The sequence below is a fragment of the Diuraphis noxia genome, unplaced genomic scaffold, assembly GCF_037042655.1.
Source record: "Diuraphis noxia isolate RWA-SAM2 unplaced genomic scaffold, SU_Dnox_SAM2 contig0005, whole genome shotgun sequence".
Taxonomy (NCBI): domain Eukaryota; kingdom Metazoa; phylum Arthropoda; class Insecta; order Hemiptera; family Aphididae; genus Diuraphis; species Diuraphis noxia.
The window spans coordinates 21,315,650-21,333,009 of NW_028301715.1; the positions used below are offsets into that span (position 1 = coordinate 21,315,650).

Genomic DNA, 17,360 nt, shown 5'->3' on the forward strand with positions numbered 1-17,360 from the left:
AAATTTACACAAAAAATTATGTAACTTTATAATCTACGGTAAATATGTTTATACCAAGCATAAAACAGTGACAAACGACAATTTAAATAATATTTTTTTCAACAATTTTTATTGGGTTGAATTTAAAACTTTTAGACGAAAATTATATTTATACCTTTTAATAGTAAGTACTCACTTAATGTGGACTTTATTTGGTGTGGGGGGAGGGGATAATAGTTTCACCTATTTCCCGATTTGCGTCTAAAAAATGACTATCCGCTAAAATATTTGAAACATTCATTGGGTATTCTTTTTTTTTTTTTTTGATTGTGTTATTGATGAAGATTTAATAACATAATATTATTTAGTTCAGGATTCAGGTACGATGTCCCTTGTTTCGTTTAATATACTTTTCACATACAGGGCTATGTAAATTATATACCTAGAGTAAGAGCTAGTATGCTGATATTTATAGACCGGCGGGAATACTTCGGAGTTCGGACGGGCAACGGCTAACATTATTCGAATAATAAAAGGAAAACATGATTTTATCACAACCATTACTACGTCACTGCCGCTATATTTACATGCGTGGCTGCCGGCTTCTAATTTTAATAGATAATTATAGTCCATAGAAATTTGTCATAGATCATTTAATTTGTCCTAAAGTTTAAGCGGATCAGAAGTAAAGCTTATAGAATTGAAAATCTATATACATATTTAATTTTTTCGTCAACATTTGTGGCAAAAATTCAATTTTCATTTTTTTTTTTAATAACTTCGTTACTAATTCAATTTACCTACAGCATTCTGATACGACAGCAATATTAGTGAGTTACATTATTTTTATTAACATATTACATTTGAAAACCTTTGAATATACCAGTATTTTGTTTATAAATAGAAGGATCAGAAATCAGTTTGGTTTATAATCGGAAATTAATTTTGCGAAAGATTTAGTTATTTTGGACTTAAAGGTATTTTATATATATTTTATAAATTTATAAATAAAATAGGTTCATACATCTTAAATAATACTTATTAGTTATCTATATTAATTATTTTTAGATGTGTTGGCTTAATTTTTAAACCGATACAACAATATGACAATGATACTTCTACGATTATATTATATGTGCCTACTCTTAGTAAAATGAACGGAATATTATAGCCTCTAAAATATTTTTATTACTTATGTAGATTGTATATACAGTATAAAGTATGAATAATATCTCTGTGCTTAAGCATAGGTTGTAATGGATGTGTTATAAATTCCAAAAACATGTTTAAAGGTTCTATAGCTGTAGAAGCGTCCTTATAAGGACGTTCTACTTAGGTACTGAGGCTGCAAATGAATTCACCCTTCTTAAAATTTTTCAAAAGGCACCATTAGAAATCAACATTATATGTTTTAGTGTACATTGTAAGCTACTTAACTAACATTTTTAACGTGTCTGATTTTTTTTTTGCATATGACATTATTTTGCAATCTTCAACTTTGAGAAGGTAATTTATAATCCAATCTTATTTTCATCATGATTAAGATGAACCTATGTTTAATTTTACAGAACCATATTTATCTTGTCTATTGACATGCGATAGGAAATATCTTAGTAGCAGTTGCATCGTTTGTCACTTCGATAAGTTTAAATTTCCAAAGGTTTGGTAAAATATATAAACATTGTAAATACTGATTTAATAGCTGCAGATATTTGAATATAAATTTTATTTTTTCGTTAGTTTTGAAAGATTTATCATTTATATTAACTATATTTATTAGTTCATATTTAAGTTTTATTGTGGAATCATGCTATATTTTGCACAATTTCATATTACAATAAAATAATAAGGCATAAGGCATAATATAGAACATATACATATTGTATATTATACAATAATTAACTTTATTTTGTTGTACTTAAATATTAGCTACACAAAAATTAAAATCTAGGTATTATTATTACAATAATAATATTGATTGAAGGATGAAAAATTCAAATAAATGTATTAAAATTTTATAAATTGTTTTTAGTATTATTTCTGTAAATCGTCATAATCACTTTTTAATTTTTCTAATAACGTAATAACAGTTATAACGTAGGTACGTACTACGTACAATACTACAATAACAATATATTGGGTGGATATTTAATTTTTGTGTTATGAGTCATAACTTATGACTTATGGCCATTAACAATTTTTTCAGAAGTTTGGAACTTAACAGAAATGTACTATATTATATAGAAATATCTTTGATTTGATTAGAATAAAACATTTGTCAAATTGTTGTCAACTTCATAGGTACTTAGCTAATGTCTAATACTTTCAAAGTTCCAATACTTTATTTATAATAATACCCATAAACAATAACCAAATACCAAAAAACCGGTATATCCAACAATCAGTGGCGTGTATTTTATATGTTTTCTGGGGGGGTGTCCAGAGATTAAACCGGTCAAACAAACATTTTTTGTTTTTTATACTATATAACCCTTTAAACCCCTAACTGTAACTAAGAGACGAGGCCTTCGTTTCCAGTACCTACTGAATATCGTAATCCGTGATATCTACTACCGATTAAATATAGTGAACAGCAGCTGGGGTCGACGAGTAATTTCTAATGGAGACCGGATGATTAAAATATTAAATATATGAGGTCGAACGAAAACAATTTTTGTCAAATCTTTGTATTTTTATAGTAGCTGTATGAATAAAAAACCATTTTAAGTCAAGTTGACATTGTTGACGGTACAGTTTTCTCCATTCCACGGCACGGATTCGGACGACCATTGGTCTATAACTACCTGTATGGCTGTATATGTTATAGGAAGTTATCTCTTATCACTCAGTAATAAACTAATAAACACAGATATATATAATATTATATATATCTGCGTGCTAATAAACGTATTAGAATGATTGTGAAATCGTGTGACGTGTACATATTGATATTTGTGTTACCAAATTCAGATTATCGTTGAGTATTGTATTGTAGTTATGCAATACAAATCAACGGTACCTATAGGGTAATACACTCAATAAACTAAAAAGGATATTATCTTATAATTATTTTTGAAATATTTCAAAACTACTCAAGTACATCACTTGATTAATTAGTTATTATTAAGAAATATTTTATATTGTATACACCTAACTATAGCACTATCAAGATCGTATCAATTAACAAAGTACTTTTTGTCTAATCATTGTATTTTTATATTAGTTATACGAAGACAAAACAATTTTAAGCAGTGGTAGATTCTGAATTTTAACCAGTCTGAGAGAATTTCGTTTCACCAGCCCAAAATTCCATAAATACAAAATTTTATTAAATATCAATTTATAATGATAATATTATAATATTGTAATCTTAGACCATATGCTAGATATTATGTTATGTATATTATATGTATATAAGTAATGCATAAAAACTATTTCACTAATTTATAAGTATAGGTATACTAAAAGACTAAAGTACTACCTACTCTCTACAATGGTGTCCCAAAGAGATCTGACATTCTGACAAATGAAATAACTTTTGTTCTAATCAATATTTTTTAAAAATTTCTTTTAAATATAAACCATAGACACTTGCGCTACATTTTTAGAATACATTTTTTATTTTTTAATACTGAAAATAAAAAACTTAAAAATTGATAATTTTTTTTCTCGAAATATTCAATATACCTAACCAATTTGTAAATTTGATTTTCAGAAAAATTTATATGGTAAAAACACTTATTTGAGTCAAAAGGCTGATTTTTTACAATTTTTTTAAATATCAATATTTTTGTTAAGTAAATTACAATCTAGTTTCTGTTAGAAACCTTGTAATTTCAAATAATAATAAAGTTTTTTAAAAATATTGTATAAGAACATTTTTAAATAAGTGCATGTTAAAATCTAATTATTTTTTTTATTGTATTTATTTTAATAATATATGTGATGTATAAACTATAAATTACTATAATTTACCTAACGAAAATATTGATATTTAAAAAAATTGTAAAAAATCAGCCATTTGACTTAAATAAGTGTATTTACCATATAAATTTTTCTAAAAATCAGATTTATAAATTGGCCATATTGAATATTTCGAAAAAAAAATTTATCAATTTTTAAGTTTTTTATTTTCAGTATTAAAAAATAAAAAATGTATTCTAAAAATGTAGCGCAAGTGTCTATGAATTATATTTAAAATACATTTTTTTTTTTAATATTGATTGGAACAAAAGTTATTTCATTTGTTAGAATGTCAGATCTCTGTGGGACACCTTGTATAAAATGTTGATTTGATGGTCATTGTCATGGCTATTGGCGCCTTTTATTTTGTTATTAGCGTCTAGCGACATTGAATGAAAGATTATGAGGATTATGAGTACCAATTTGATGATATGGGAGAGACTTGGTTACCTATATACAACAGTTGCTTTTTATACTTTTCTGAAATTTATATATACACACTTATACTAAAAATGTGTGGATTTAAATAAATAGTTCACTAATTCATAAAAATTTCTTTGTCCTGTAGAGTGTAGACTATTATAGTTGTACAAGATTAAAATATGAATTAAATATCATAAATTGTAATACATTATTATATTTTAAAGAACATGTGCAAACTATTATGCAAATAGTAGTAGTACAAGTGTCAAGTAATACCAGCGTATAGTAGTTAAACTATAAATAATATCAATGGATAAACTATTTAAAACTCATATTTATATTTTCATTAAATACATAGATGAAATACTTAATACCTAAATTTAAAATAAATTCATACGGATTATGTATTCCTACACAGACACAGTACACGTTAACTAATATAATATGGGTAGACTTGTAACAACTATTATATTTTTTGGTTTTTAAGATATTAAATTAATGACCATTGCCATGACTCTTAGCATTATATGGTTATTAGCGACATTGTATGTAAGATTATGAGGACGTTTTTTAATATTTGTAGAATGTGCACTTGGTTTTCTGCAGAAAATATTATAGTAGATTACAATTTTACCTATGTTATATAAGGGAACGTGTGCTGTGTCTGTGTAGGTATACATCATCTGTATGAATTTATTTTAAATTTAGGTATTAAGTATTTCATCTATGTATTTAATGAAAATATAAATCTGAGTTTTAAATAGTTTATCCATTAATATAATTTACAATTTACCTACTATACGCTTGTAATACTTAACACTTGTACTACTACTATTTGCATAATAATTTGCTCATGTTCTTTAAAATATAATAATGTATTACAATTTACAAAATATGTAAAGCTTATGACAATTTATAATATTTTAATCTTGTACTACTATAAGTCTACAGGACAAAGACATTTTTATGAATTAGTAAACTATTTATTTAAATCCACAATTTTTTTATATAAGTGTGTATATATATGTGTATATATAAATTTTAGAAAAGTATAAAATGCAACTGTTGTATATAGGAAACCAAGTCTCTCCCATAACATCAAATTGGTACTCATAATCCTCATAATTTTTCATTCAATGTCGCTCAAAGTATATAGTACTATAATATATACCTATAAATTAGTGAAATAGTTTTTATGCATTACTTGTATACATATATTATATACGACATAATATCTAGTATATGATCTAAGATTAAAATAAAAATTGAGGATGAGCATGCTTAAAAAATTGCCTGTGTATTATTATTATTTGTATATATATTTAGATTTATTTGAATAACATATCACAATACATACATATATATTTATATTATGAAAAAATAAAAAATAAAAAAATTGTTTTGGGATCATCATAACATTCATTAAAAATTCAATAAATTTAATGTGTATTTCAGTTTAGGTAAATTATATCTACCGATTAAAAAAAAACGTTTTTCTTCGCTTTAAATATTTATATTATTTTATATTTTATTATAAATATTAAATATAAATAAAACTAATATAAATATTTGAAGCAAAGAAAAACTATTTGTTTTAAATCGGTAGATTTAGTTTACCTAAACTTGGATAGTTTTTAAATATATTGAATTTGTAGTGATGCTTCCAAAAGAAATACTTAAAATAGCCTCAAAATGACGATCACGTCTTCATTATACGGATCCGGGGTTTGGATAGTTGTTGGATACGGAGTGATGGCTTGTAAATAAGTGATAATGGCTTCACCATGAAGCACTTTTTTTCATCATTCACTTTCGGCTTTGGACGGTGCTGGGCCAATCGTTTAATGTGTTCCGACGCCTTGTACTTCAAAGCAGCACGTGAAACGCCTGTTTTGGTTCGTGTTGTTATTAGTTGAGATGGCGGTCGAGGCACTACTTGAGGCTTTTCATCGGGTACGCTTGGGCCTTTTTTGGACCACGGTACTTGGTGATCAACTTCTGCAAAATATTAGGTAAGAAAAATGTTATGTTATTTTTGCGGTGTACGATTTTATAAAATATATGATTAAATAAAATTTGCGTCGTATAGGTTGATATTTAGTTTTTCTTTTCAGTTGAATAACATTTAATTTAAATTGTGATATTTTCGTTTTAACTGTATCTGTATATGGTCATACTTTATGAAATAACATGTAAATTGCTAAATTATTAGATGGTTCATATCTGAACATCGAGTACTTGAATTTGAAAGAAAAAAATTATAAAATTCGTCCGAGTAGAACTTCAGATAAAATAGGTATCCAAAGAAATCACCTAACGTTTTAATACAACAATAAAAATATAGCTGCATAAAAAAAAAAACTGGTCTAGATCAACTTAAATTATTCTCTTTACGTGTTTTTCTATTAATCAACCTAGATGGAAGGATATAGTACTCATACTATACGTTATACAACATTGTCATAGTGACATAGTCATAATATCTCATAATAATATCATGGTCACGCTACACACATATTTGTTGTCTTTCAGAGACAGTCTTTGTCTTACAAGTGAGTAACATATAAATTGACCTATTATGAAACTTTATTATTTTATAACTTTATATTATGTTTAACGTCCCCTTAAGTTACCTACTTCGGAAAACGGTACTCAGTCGAACCAACGGTTTTTGCCACCGAGCTAGTGGCTTTGACAGGCTATCTATCCTCGTGGATGGCCGATAATGATGATATCCACTTGCAGTACGTTGCCCTGATGTGTCCACTTTAGGGGACTGCAGTTTCAGGTATTCGACATTGCGGCTCAGAAACGGTGGCTTATCCAAATCGGTTTGTGCGACCGTGGTATTTTTATTGATTTTATTAATTATGTCATCAGCATCATCCAGAAACGAGACACGAACCTTTTCACCGACAGTGGCATTGCGAGAACCAACGAAATTCTTGTCGATTGTATCCAAGAACTTATTTCTTAATGGAATCCGGGATGGAATCATATTTTGTTTCTATTTTAAATATCTATACCGAAATATAATATAGCTCGATGATAAAATTAATATTGTATTTCAAAAATATTATGATATTTGAAAGATAAATAAATTCTAATTATTATATTTTGTTATAATATATTATGTATTTATAGTTACTTCTAGTTGCTTAGCACTGTAGCCATGGTACCTATATATACCTATTTTATTATTATAACATATTTTAATGTTGCAGAAAATATTTTTGTAGCCACTACTTGTTCCAACTGGCAACAAATAATTAAATAATGTTCATAATTGATTTCTTTAAATTTAAAATTTAATATTCTACGTCGATACAATTCATATTAAATATAGGTACCAAGGTACATGTTGTGCCTATGCTGTATTCTAATAGCGTGTGAATTACTTACATTATATAAATACAAACAAAAACATGTAGGTATGCATTTCATTTTTAATTTTAATTTAGATTATATTTTAGCCATAGTTTAGTTTAAATCTTAACTTTATAACTACCTCCTACGCGAAATTTTTTTCAAACAATAGGGGCATACATTCACTTCAACTACTAAGTATTGTTTAATTTATTTAGTCGATAATTTTTGAATTAATATAAACAGCCCGATAGTTCATAGTTGAATTTCACAAGTTAAAGTAATGAGAAAATTTATTTTTGGAATCATAACTTCATAAGGTTTACAGTGTTAGGCACTACTGCACTAGTCCATATTTTAGTATTGTATTTCAGTATTTGTGTACTTCGATCAGGAACCGGTAAAAGTTCATTCATAAAAAAATATTAATTAAATTTCTTTTGTTAACAGTTTAACACCCTATGTAATTATAATCGAAACCAAAATAATTAATTGCACAGGAGTTATTTGTCATTACCGATACCGAATCCTGCTTTGAAAACATCTAAATCTACAACTGACCAATCAGAAGGGCATAGTATAAATGTCAGAAGTTTTCGCATTTTTTGATTATACAAGGTGTTCCTGGGAGGGGGGAGTGATCGATGGACGTAATATGAAAGTATATCCAAAATGATGAAGATATACCCTTTAAAGAGGGGGTTTAAAATTTTCATTTTTTAAGTTATGGGTAATTTAACTTTTTTTTAACAAAATCAAACCTACTACACATTTTTTTATGTATCTCTTCAAAACTTTTCGACATTTTAAGCTAAAGTTTTTTTTTATTTTAAAGCTATTTCATTTTCTTATCAACCAACATTATGCAATTAAACCAGAAACACGAAAATTAGTTTTATTAAATTGAAAAAAGTAAAATTTTTTTACCAATAATTAATATTATTAAAAGTAAACCGCGGATAACTCTAAATAATTTAGTATTTAGTATGGGTGTTTTTGTTTATTGTATGATATTCTACTGAATAATACCTAGAATACCTTAAAAGTTTAGTTTTCATATCTTTCATAACTGTAGAATTATACCACATCTTCACAATCTTGTATATGGATACCAAACTTTTAAGGTATATTCTAGGTATTATTTAGTAGAACAACACAATAAAGAAAAACCCATACTAAATACTACATTATTTGGAGTTTTACGTGATTTAATTTTAGAAATACTAATTATTGGTAAAAAAAAATGTTTTTTTTTTTCAATTTAATAAAAATAATTTGCGTATTTCTGGTTTAATTGAGTATGTTGGTTGATAGGAAAATGAAACAGCTTTAAAATAAAAAAAAATACCTTAAAATGTTGAAAAGTTCTGAAGATACATAAAAAAATGTGTGGTTGGTTTGGTTTTGTTAAAATAAGGTAAATTGCCTATAACATAAAATATAAAAAAGTTAGACCCCTTCTTTAAAGAGTATTTCTTCATCATTTTGGGTATACTTTCATATGACTACGTTGGTGGTTCACTTACTGGAACACAACACATTGGTGAAAAGTCTTGAGAAGTTATACAGTTATACTGTCCAAAAACTACAATAGTTTTCTATAAAATATATGGCGTCAACGCTCTTGAGGCCTTATGTAATACTTATATAATGTTATGTATCAGCATGATATTGGTCCAAAATGTCCACAAGTAAAGGGTAACATATTCCTGAGTAAACGGTTATAATATTTAGTTTATCTCATAAACGCCATTGGTATCCATCGTAACTGGACTTGTCTATATTAACCAAGAACCATCTTCGACACCTTGACATGTGAATGGGACCAGTCTCCAAAATGTAACATGTCCCCTAGCGAAGGTAATAAAAGAGGAATTCTTATTCCTGGATGTAAAACCGTCGATTTTTATTTTATTTTTTTTATAAACGCCATACAGTTATCATAGTACTAATAATATAGGTACACACAATTATAACTAACTAAATTTAATATACCTACCTATATATAGCTATACAGTACAATCTTCAATATTTTTCATCTTTCATGAATGATAAATGAATTATAAAATAACAATTATTGGTATTTTATATAAAAAAAAATAAGCAATTTTTCAGACAGAAAAAAGGTAGTACCTAATGGTTGAGTAGGTATATTTCATTTAATTATAATACGACGAATAAAGTTGTGGAGATATACGTTTAAAATCTTGATCACAAAGCATAGACCATTTATCCAATCCTAAAGATATCGAAATTTCTTCTTCTACTACTTCATACGATGAGCTGGACTTTTTCAACCATTGATAAAACTCATCCGACCAGTCATTTTGACGTGGCCAATCACACCGTAAGATAACCGCATTGCGACGAACGTGTAAACATTTCAACGAGTGGCCATAGTATGAAATTAATAACAATGTACACGTAGATATTTTTTCTCTTATCATCTGCAGCGAATAAAATATATGCACAATTATTAGTCAATAGTGTGAACAAATATGTCTCAAGAAAATAATAAACTCACTAAGGTATTCAGCTTAGGACAAAGCTGGACTAGGTTTACCAATGTCGTGTCGATTCGCTCTTTGAACGACGATGGTTGGAAGAATTTCGGAAGTTCCAGATATCCAAACGTCAGCAACCGATCAGAGTATAATTCGATTGTTTTATTTAAAATGTCAGCGTTCATCTACATGTTTAATTTCAAATATTTTTAACGTAAAATAATATATATGTGCACACAATAATAATATATACTGTATACTACGTGTGTGTTTTGTATTGCTAACCCGCATATTTGGCGATTTATAAATTATACTTGAAACGGGTGAACAAGGTTGCCATAAAATCTGTCTTTCTCTGATAGATTCTACCCTGAGATGTACTTTTAACGTTGGGTTTGCCTTAACACAATGTTTCCAGTCGAACGTGTTCATGGCTTCGATGTCGATAGGCGTATAACGGTTTTGGAGTATGTGCAAGTGTCTGAGTCTGATTTGACTCAGCATCAACAACAAATCGCTTCCTAGATTCTGAGGACTAATCACTAATATCTGCAAACAAAATATGTAATAATTACATAACATTATTATCTCATTACTCATTTGTCCGTAGCCAGGGACATATTCAACGGGGTTCATGGGCAGGAACGGGTGGCAGTATTGTGATAAACAGTTCCCACTCGTTTCTGGTTTTTGGACAGGAAAGAAAAAAAGGGGAGTCCGTGTAGTCCGCCCCTCCACCGAATTGCCGTGGACGATTTTACACGATACACGAAATCTGGGTGGAACGAAAAAGCTAGTTTTTTACAATGGTGATTTTTTTCTTAAGAGGACGCCACACTCGCATGTGTTGTCTTCGTCGTACAAGTGCGTAGCATTGCGAAATTTAAGCTCAGCAGATCACGTTTATCTCCGTTAATTAAAAATTTAGGGTGAATTGACCTATTATAAAAATTAAAGGCAAGATTATTACCGAGGGCATCTCTTGGGATTTTTATTATATTTTAATTTTAAACCGAGTTATGAGTATTTTTAGATATAAAAATAATTTACAATTTTATAATACTCATAACTCGCTTTAAAATTAAAATAAAATATAAAGCCCATGATAATAATAATCTTTCCTTTAATTTTTATAATAGATTAATTCACTCTAAATTTTAAATTAACGGAGACAAACGTGATCTGCTGAGCGTAAAATTTGCCATGCTACGCGCTCGTACGACGGAGACAACACATGCGGGTGTGGCGTCCTCTTAACTTGACCCTCTTCAGAAATAAATCCTCCTAGTTACGTCCCTGTCCGTAGCCTGTTATTAGGTGTCTGTTATACTATCTAATAGAGTTCATACTTCATACCAACAACGGGTATTATAGGCATCGCGAAATTTTGATTAGAAACTTTTAAGTGTTGCGAACCTGTTTGTACCTGTAAATTAATAAAAGTTCCGGGATGGAGCAACTGACATAAATATTTAGTAGTGTTCACTAACACTAAGGATCTCAACGTGGTGCAACAATAGAAACACACTTGGTCCAACAATGTCTGCGCGTCATCGTTGTCCAACATCAAATCGATCAGCTCCAATCTCACAAGTGACGGCAAGTTTCCCATCAATCTTTTTAGCGCTTCCAAAAGCTTACCTATAAACATAACTACATATCGTCAAGACATGAACTATAACACGTTATTAGGTACAGTTGACTCGTGGTAACTCGAAATTTTCGATATCTCGAATAAATAAAATTCCACTTCACATAATAATTATAACACGTCTTGATGTTGAAGTAATCTTGTCGACTCAAAAATTAATTGGATAAGATTTTGATATCTCAGATTTAGTGCTTAGTATAAAATATATGTAGTTTATCACCGCGATTATAATTTTCGTTTATGACTGTTCGTAAAACCAAAACCCTGCATGCGACCATCGTAACTACAGTGTCTATCGGGGTAGTAACTTTTGAGCCTTGACAACTCCATACAATATATAAATAAATAATATTATAATGTTACGTACTTATAAAATGAATAGTAGGTAATATGATTAATACGTAGGAATATATTTTTTATATTTAACGTAAACCAGTAAACTACTAAATTAATTTAAACTTAAAAGAATAAAAATTTATACATTCTTTAGTAAGTCGAATTTGGTTTTTTTCCCGTGAACTTGGAGTTACCAAGAGTACACTGTATATATAGCATTGAACAATAATACTTTTTTTTTAAAGAAATACTTTGCAGCGAATACAAACCTCCTGTGCCGTACAAAACCGATTCGTCGATACGTGACGTTGCCATATTGCACGGGAATGTGTACTGTAAGGTGTTTATTCTCGATCCTATTCCCTGGCCATGTTCCGCGTAGAACGATATCATGTTCATGAACTCATAAAGGTTATAAAAATTGGTGATCGGCTTGAACACCAGAACTTTGACGTAACGGCCAATGGACTGAAGGCACAATTGTACCCGTAGATGATCTAATGTATACTGATCACAACGACAACAGTTAGGTATATTTTTAAAATATAATATATTTAGTACATACGAGAATCGTTTGTAGGTCCCGATAAAATGTTTATACTGACGATATTTTTGTAAAATTAAATATTGGTACCTAGTTTTTGTTTAGGAAAATCTATTCATTGTATTTTCTATATGATGGATGTGATTGATGAATTAAAAATTCAGTATTTTCAGTCACATCCAAATAATGAAATTGTTCGTTTAATTTTAAAGGTATTTGTTTTTTTAATGATTGTTTGCTATTAGAAAGTGTTATACCTGCCTGCCTATATATAGGTAATATATAATGCCGTGTAATTAAAATGTTGGAAATCAATAAATTATTTTATTATTGCGTCTTGACTAACTTTCATGGCCAATGGCACATGAAAGTCATTGCTATTAGTAAACGAACGCATCTATATAACGAATATTGTAGAAACTAGTAAAAAGATAAATTTTGTTAAAAAATATTAATTCTCATTACACTTCAATCGTAACATTGAGATAGCAGGGCGTTAAAGATAGGCAAACATATATCATATTGGATCGGTACATTTACACTTATTCAAGACGTATTCAAGTACATTTTTATGCGTGGTGTAGTAGTATATTTTTATAAGATTATTTCAAAAATTAGTATTAAAATAATTTAATTTTAAATTCGTTGTGGATTAGTCAATTCTGTTCATTTACAAGTGACCTACAACTGAGAGCATCAAGTTTTGGATTCTGAGTGGAGCGAGAAATGTATTTGTTTTACAATGATATGTTTATAATGTGATCTAGTTACATAGTAGGTATATCATACATGTTCATCAAGTTTTTTTCATTGATAAAAAAATCTGAAAATTCAATACGTGTTTTCTTATATAGGTAGTCACAGGCTCACTTGTGATATAGGTAGTCAACTACCTTATAAATTATGTCCATAAATAACGATTTTAGTTATTTTACTGTCGGTAATTCAAAAAATAAATATTGTAGAAACTTGAAACATTCTATTTTTATGAACTCTATTTATATTATTATTTTGTATATAGGTTTCTAAGAAACTCTTATTTTTTTCCAATTGTACCCACCACAAGGGGGTGAACCGTTAGCTCAATACCTACCTATTCACTCTATGACACTTTAAAAATAGCTATTTATACCACAAACTTAACTTAGCATCCAACAGCATTACTAATTAGTAATTATAATATAAAATAATTATAAAATATCTTTAGAGTCTGACATATTGTCTCTACTTAGTCGTAAACTAAATAAAGCTATTAAAGTGATCTACTCAATGACAAAGTCCATTCAAAAGTCAAAGCCTACTATACAGTAACCTATAAATTTTTTTATCTTGCTTAAACAAATAAATTTCAGTCATAAAGCAAAAACAGGTAGGATTGAGTTTTTACTTTTTAGTAGTGTAGTTTTGGTTGTAGTAATAAATTCAAAATCAAAATAGTTTGGCACAATTATTTTTTGGTCATACTCAAACAAATATGAACTAATTACTTATTATAAGAATTATAATATTATATTGTAATTTTATTTTTATTTATTATCAATTATCAAATTATAATCTTCTTGACTTAAATTGTGATAATATACTTATGTAAAAATGTTCAAAACTTTCCACTTAAAACATATTTTTACTCTATGATATAGATTTAATAGACTTGTTTAGTATAAATAACATATTATAGATGTACAATAAGTAGCATAATGTTTTGAACAGATACACTTACCTGCCATCCTGAATAATAGTTAAACTTTCTCCGTGTGAGGGTCGTGTCATCAAAAACAAATGTGTGCCATGAATATGGTAAATGAAAAACTGAATTCCACAATTTGCATGTTTTCGATGCGTTATGTTTAGCTCCAATGTCCAAAAAAGAGAAAATATTTTCGAGTATCAAATCTGGTAAATTATTCCAATCCCCTTTGTATTTAACAGTGGCTCTTCCAACCCTTCTGACTTCTAAAAAATAGTCAGAAACAATATTTACACACTTAAACAATAGTATACGTTTATATTTTATACAAACTTGGATGTTTAATGAGCATTTTATTATTTTCTTCATTTTGCAAGTCCATATTCAATATGTTAATGTATAAACATTTTAAACACCGGTAAGTATACATACACTGATTACACTCAATTGAGGCCAACATTTCATTTTGGCACTAGATCAACATGTTCCACATATATGTGTATAACATAGGTTGTCTATAATTAACACAAACCGCCTACAGATTTTTCTGGTATTTGCGTTATCATTATTATTTTATTCTATTTGTGTTATTAAGTTCAAGCAACTATTATCAGATTAATTGTTATGTAAATAAATTAATACAACAAAGTAGTTTAAAAGTATTTTATTTAAAGTAAAAGTCAATAATCCAATAAAACTTAATAAATAAAATAAACTTAAAACGGGATAAAATAAAATCATAGGAACTTACTGTACCTATATAAAAAAAAAATTAGTTATATATTAACAAACAAAGTTTGTCTTGACTAAAATTAAATTACCTATTATAATAAAACATTATGATAACATAATCTAGTTGTTAAATTATTTCTGAATTATAAGGAACATGTAAATAAAATAAAAAATTTAACTAAAACAATTAGGAATCTGAACAATTTGTAATGCATGCAATCAATTTATAAATCTGAAGGGATTTAAAACATATACAAAAGTTTTAACATAAATAACACACAATAAATAGGTAGTCTTTTTAAATATTTTCTTGCTAATGAGCTTACAGCCAGTATTTACTTATGATTAGTTTAACACTTAACAGGTGAAAGTTTTATGATAGCATTATCTGGTGACGGAGTGGTCATTAAACGGCGTAGAATGTAATATGTACCCAACAATACAGAACCATGTGTAATGAGACTCACCCATGGCAAATTATTGGTATCGCCCACTGGTACATACATTACCACATCTTTGTTAACTTTTACATAACTGGCCTAAAACATAAAATAATATAAATGTTTATAAAATATTATAGGTTAGAGGTGGCCAACATGAATACATCCACGAACCACATGGATAAATACAATAATATCATGAGCCAAAATGTTTATTAATAAATATTGGGTTTTTTTTTTAATAAGACGCAAGCCGCAAGTTGGCCACTTATAGGCCTACTTATAGGTAGTATAATAATAAATAAATAAATATCTACTAAGCACAATAAGGTAATTTAGTGAACAAGTTGTATCATACGTTTGTGTTTTATTCATTTTGTAACTATTTTTTTTCCAAAATTAAGACATTAGGAGTGGTCTAGTACTAGTACCACTAGATTTGAAATCAGCAAGTTCAATTCACTATATCAAGTCTACTATCTTTAACTCATAATTGTTTTTATATACATAATTTGAAAGCAGGAACTAAAAATTATTTTGAATTATTATTATTATTATTTAATAAATAAAAACATAGTATTCTGCTAACTTACAAGAAATTCAGATTTTATTATCCTTCATCCCATAAGCTCAATGTGTATTGTTGTACAGATAGATAAAAATGAAAATAATATTTATATACTTACAGGAATCCATTCTCCAGAATTAAGAGGAAATTGTTTCCAATTGGAATTCCTTGGTCCTTTACATAAGTATAACATTTGAACATCTGAATAAGCATCACCGAATCGAACCTCTTTGTAGCGACTATCTTCAGCAGCTTTTTGGTATCTCAAATGAAAAGGGAATTCTGTTTCTATCAATTTATTTGCTGTATCTGGAAGTGTGTAATTGACAACATAGAGAACAAATGGATCAGACTTATGAGCAGGTGTTTCCACATCAATGAATTTGTTGTCAACATAAAATTCAACCTGAAGAAACATAAGTAATATTAGTTTTCTATCAATAACATAGACGGTGAATACTGACTTTGCGATTCAAGGCGATAGTAGCTAATTCATATTTGTCCACATAAATATCAGCTGGAAAATCATAGCGTAATGTAACTGCACAGTCTTTACGATTCGATGTTTCATAGTCGGCAGTGATGGCCGTATGGAGAACTCTGAAATCAGAAACAGTTGATGATCAAAGATTTAAGGACGGTCGTATACTATATGTTTTGATTGAAGATTAGTGTTGTATGGTATTGAATTATAGATACCTACCTGTGATAACCTTCGTTTTTCACTTGAAGATTTATGTTTCCCGAATGAATTGTCAAGTAGTACATTGAATTTTGACTGCCTTTAAACCCATAGTACGACACAACAGATGTGACGAATATTAGCGAATAAAGAGAGAAAAGAATAATCTTGGTTTTCATGCTCAAACCCATTGTGTATTATATTTTTAATTGTATACTATGAACTGTTTAACTTCTGAAACCTGATAATAACGTTATTGTAGTTAAATTGAATGATAAATATTTTGGGAATGCAATTTACTTATAGTAATTAATAACAATTAAAAACAATGATTTAAGGATAGCCGGTAGGAACGCATAAATACTGAACGTCTATTATGCTATAAAAACATATAATAATATAATATTATTGTAATCATCATTTATCGGTTATCCATCAGCCTGTCCTCGGTCAGTTTATTATTAATTTGTAGGGCTACGAAATTG

General features: G+C 28.3%; 3 protein-coding genes and 1 long non-coding RNA gene across 8 annotated transcripts; 1 reads left to right on the forward strand and 3 right to left on the reverse strand.

Annotated features, from left to right (window-relative positions):
- Positions 1 to 589: 589 nt before the first annotated feature.
- On the forward strand, positions 590 to 7,491 carry LOC149055033 (uncharacterized). The gene is made up of 3 exons (XR_016191863.1): positions 590 to 809; positions 884 to 956; positions 6,021 to 7,491. It is a non-coding gene; the product is annotated as an uncharacterized LOC149055033 (long non-coding RNA).
- Positions 6,065 to 7,363, reverse strand: LOC149055034 (uncharacterized). The gene is made up of 2 exons (XM_089228222.1): positions 7,003 to 7,363; positions 6,065 to 6,363 (listed from the first exon to the last, which is right to left on the reverse strand). Exons 1-2 carry the CDS (start codon positions 7,361 to 7,363, stop codon positions 6,065 to 6,067), a joined length of 660 nt encoding a protein of 219 aa, XP_089084348.1.
- A 2,131-nt stretch (positions 7,492 to 9,622) lies between the features above and the next one.
- Positions 9,623 to 14,917, reverse strand: LOC107162034 (uncharacterized). Of its 4 annotated transcripts, none has more exons than XM_089228225.1 (7): positions 14,787 to 14,917; positions 14,487 to 14,719; positions 12,492 to 12,729; positions 11,764 to 11,876; positions 10,521 to 10,784; positions 10,256 to 10,420; positions 9,623 to 10,178 (listed from the first exon to the last, which is right to left on the reverse strand). In XM_089228225.1, exons 1-7 carry the CDS (start codon positions 14,911 to 14,913, stop codon positions 9,891 to 9,893), a joined length of 1,428 nt encoding a protein of 475 aa, XP_089084351.1. In that variant the 5' UTR covers positions 14,914 to 14,917; the 3' UTR covers positions 9,623 to 9,890. The 4 variants fall into 4 exon arrangements, with proteins under 4 accessions (XP_089084351.1, XP_015364206.2, XP_089084350.1 ...); XM_015508720.2 differs by having other exon boundaries at positions 11,662 to 11,876; XM_089228224.1 differs by having other exon boundaries at positions 11,764 to 11,888.
- A 387-nt stretch (positions 14,918 to 15,304) lies between these two features.
- On the reverse strand, positions 15,305 to 17,329 carry LOC107162047 (GPI alpha-1,4-mannosyltransferase I, stabilizing subunit-like). Of its 2 annotated transcripts, XM_015508742.2 has the most exons (5): positions 17,176 to 17,327; positions 16,897 to 17,116; positions 16,658 to 16,793; positions 16,312 to 16,599; positions 15,305 to 15,724 (listed from the first exon to the last, which is right to left on the reverse strand). In XM_015508742.2, the coding sequence occupies exons 2-5, from the start codon at positions 17,064 to 17,066 to the stop codon at positions 15,536 to 15,538; spliced, it is 783 nt and encodes a 260-aa protein (XP_015364228.1). In that variant the 5' UTR covers positions 17,067 to 17,116; positions 17,176 to 17,327; the 3' UTR covers positions 15,305 to 15,535. The 2 variants fall into 2 exon arrangements, with proteins under 2 accessions (XP_015364228.1, XP_015364227.1); XM_015508741.2 differs by having other exon boundaries at positions 16,897 to 17,329.
- Between the last annotated feature and the right edge of the window lie 31 nt (positions 17,330 to 17,360).

Bases quoted from the DNA above. Each gene is read 5' to 3' on its own strand.
- LOC149055034 (XM_089228222.1), bottom strand. From the start codon at position 7,363: ATGATTCCATCCCGGATTCCATTAAGAAATAAGTTCTTGGATACAATC. The intron at 6,364-7,002 runs GTAGGTAACTTA...AATATTTTGCAG, and splicing joins ACTGAGTACCGTTTTCCGAA to AAGTTGATCACCAAGTACCG.
- LOC107162034 (XM_089228223.1), bottom strand. From the start codon at position 14,913: ATGTTGGCCTCAATTGAGTGTAATCAGTGTATGTATACTTACCGGTGT. The intron at 14,720-14,786 runs GTTTGTATAAAA...ACTATTTTTTAG, and splicing joins AATGCTCATTAAACATCCAA to AAGTCAGAAGGGTTGGAAGA. The intron at 10,179-10,255 runs GTGAGTTTATTA...TATTCGCTGCAG, and splicing joins GTCCTAAGCTGAATACCTTA to ATGATAAGAGAAAAAATATC.
- LOC107162047 (XM_015508741.2), bottom strand. From the start codon at position 17,066: ATGGGTTTGAGCATGAAAACCAAGATTATTCTTTTCTCTCTTTATTCG. The intron at 16,600-16,657 runs GTCAGTATTCAC...ATGTTTCTTCAG, and splicing joins CTATCGCCTTGAATCGCAAA to GTTGAATTTTATGTTGACAA. The intron at 15,725-16,311 runs GTAAGTATATAA...TTTATGTTTTAG, and splicing joins ATTCTGGAGAATGGATTCCT to GCCAGTTATGTAAAAGTTAA.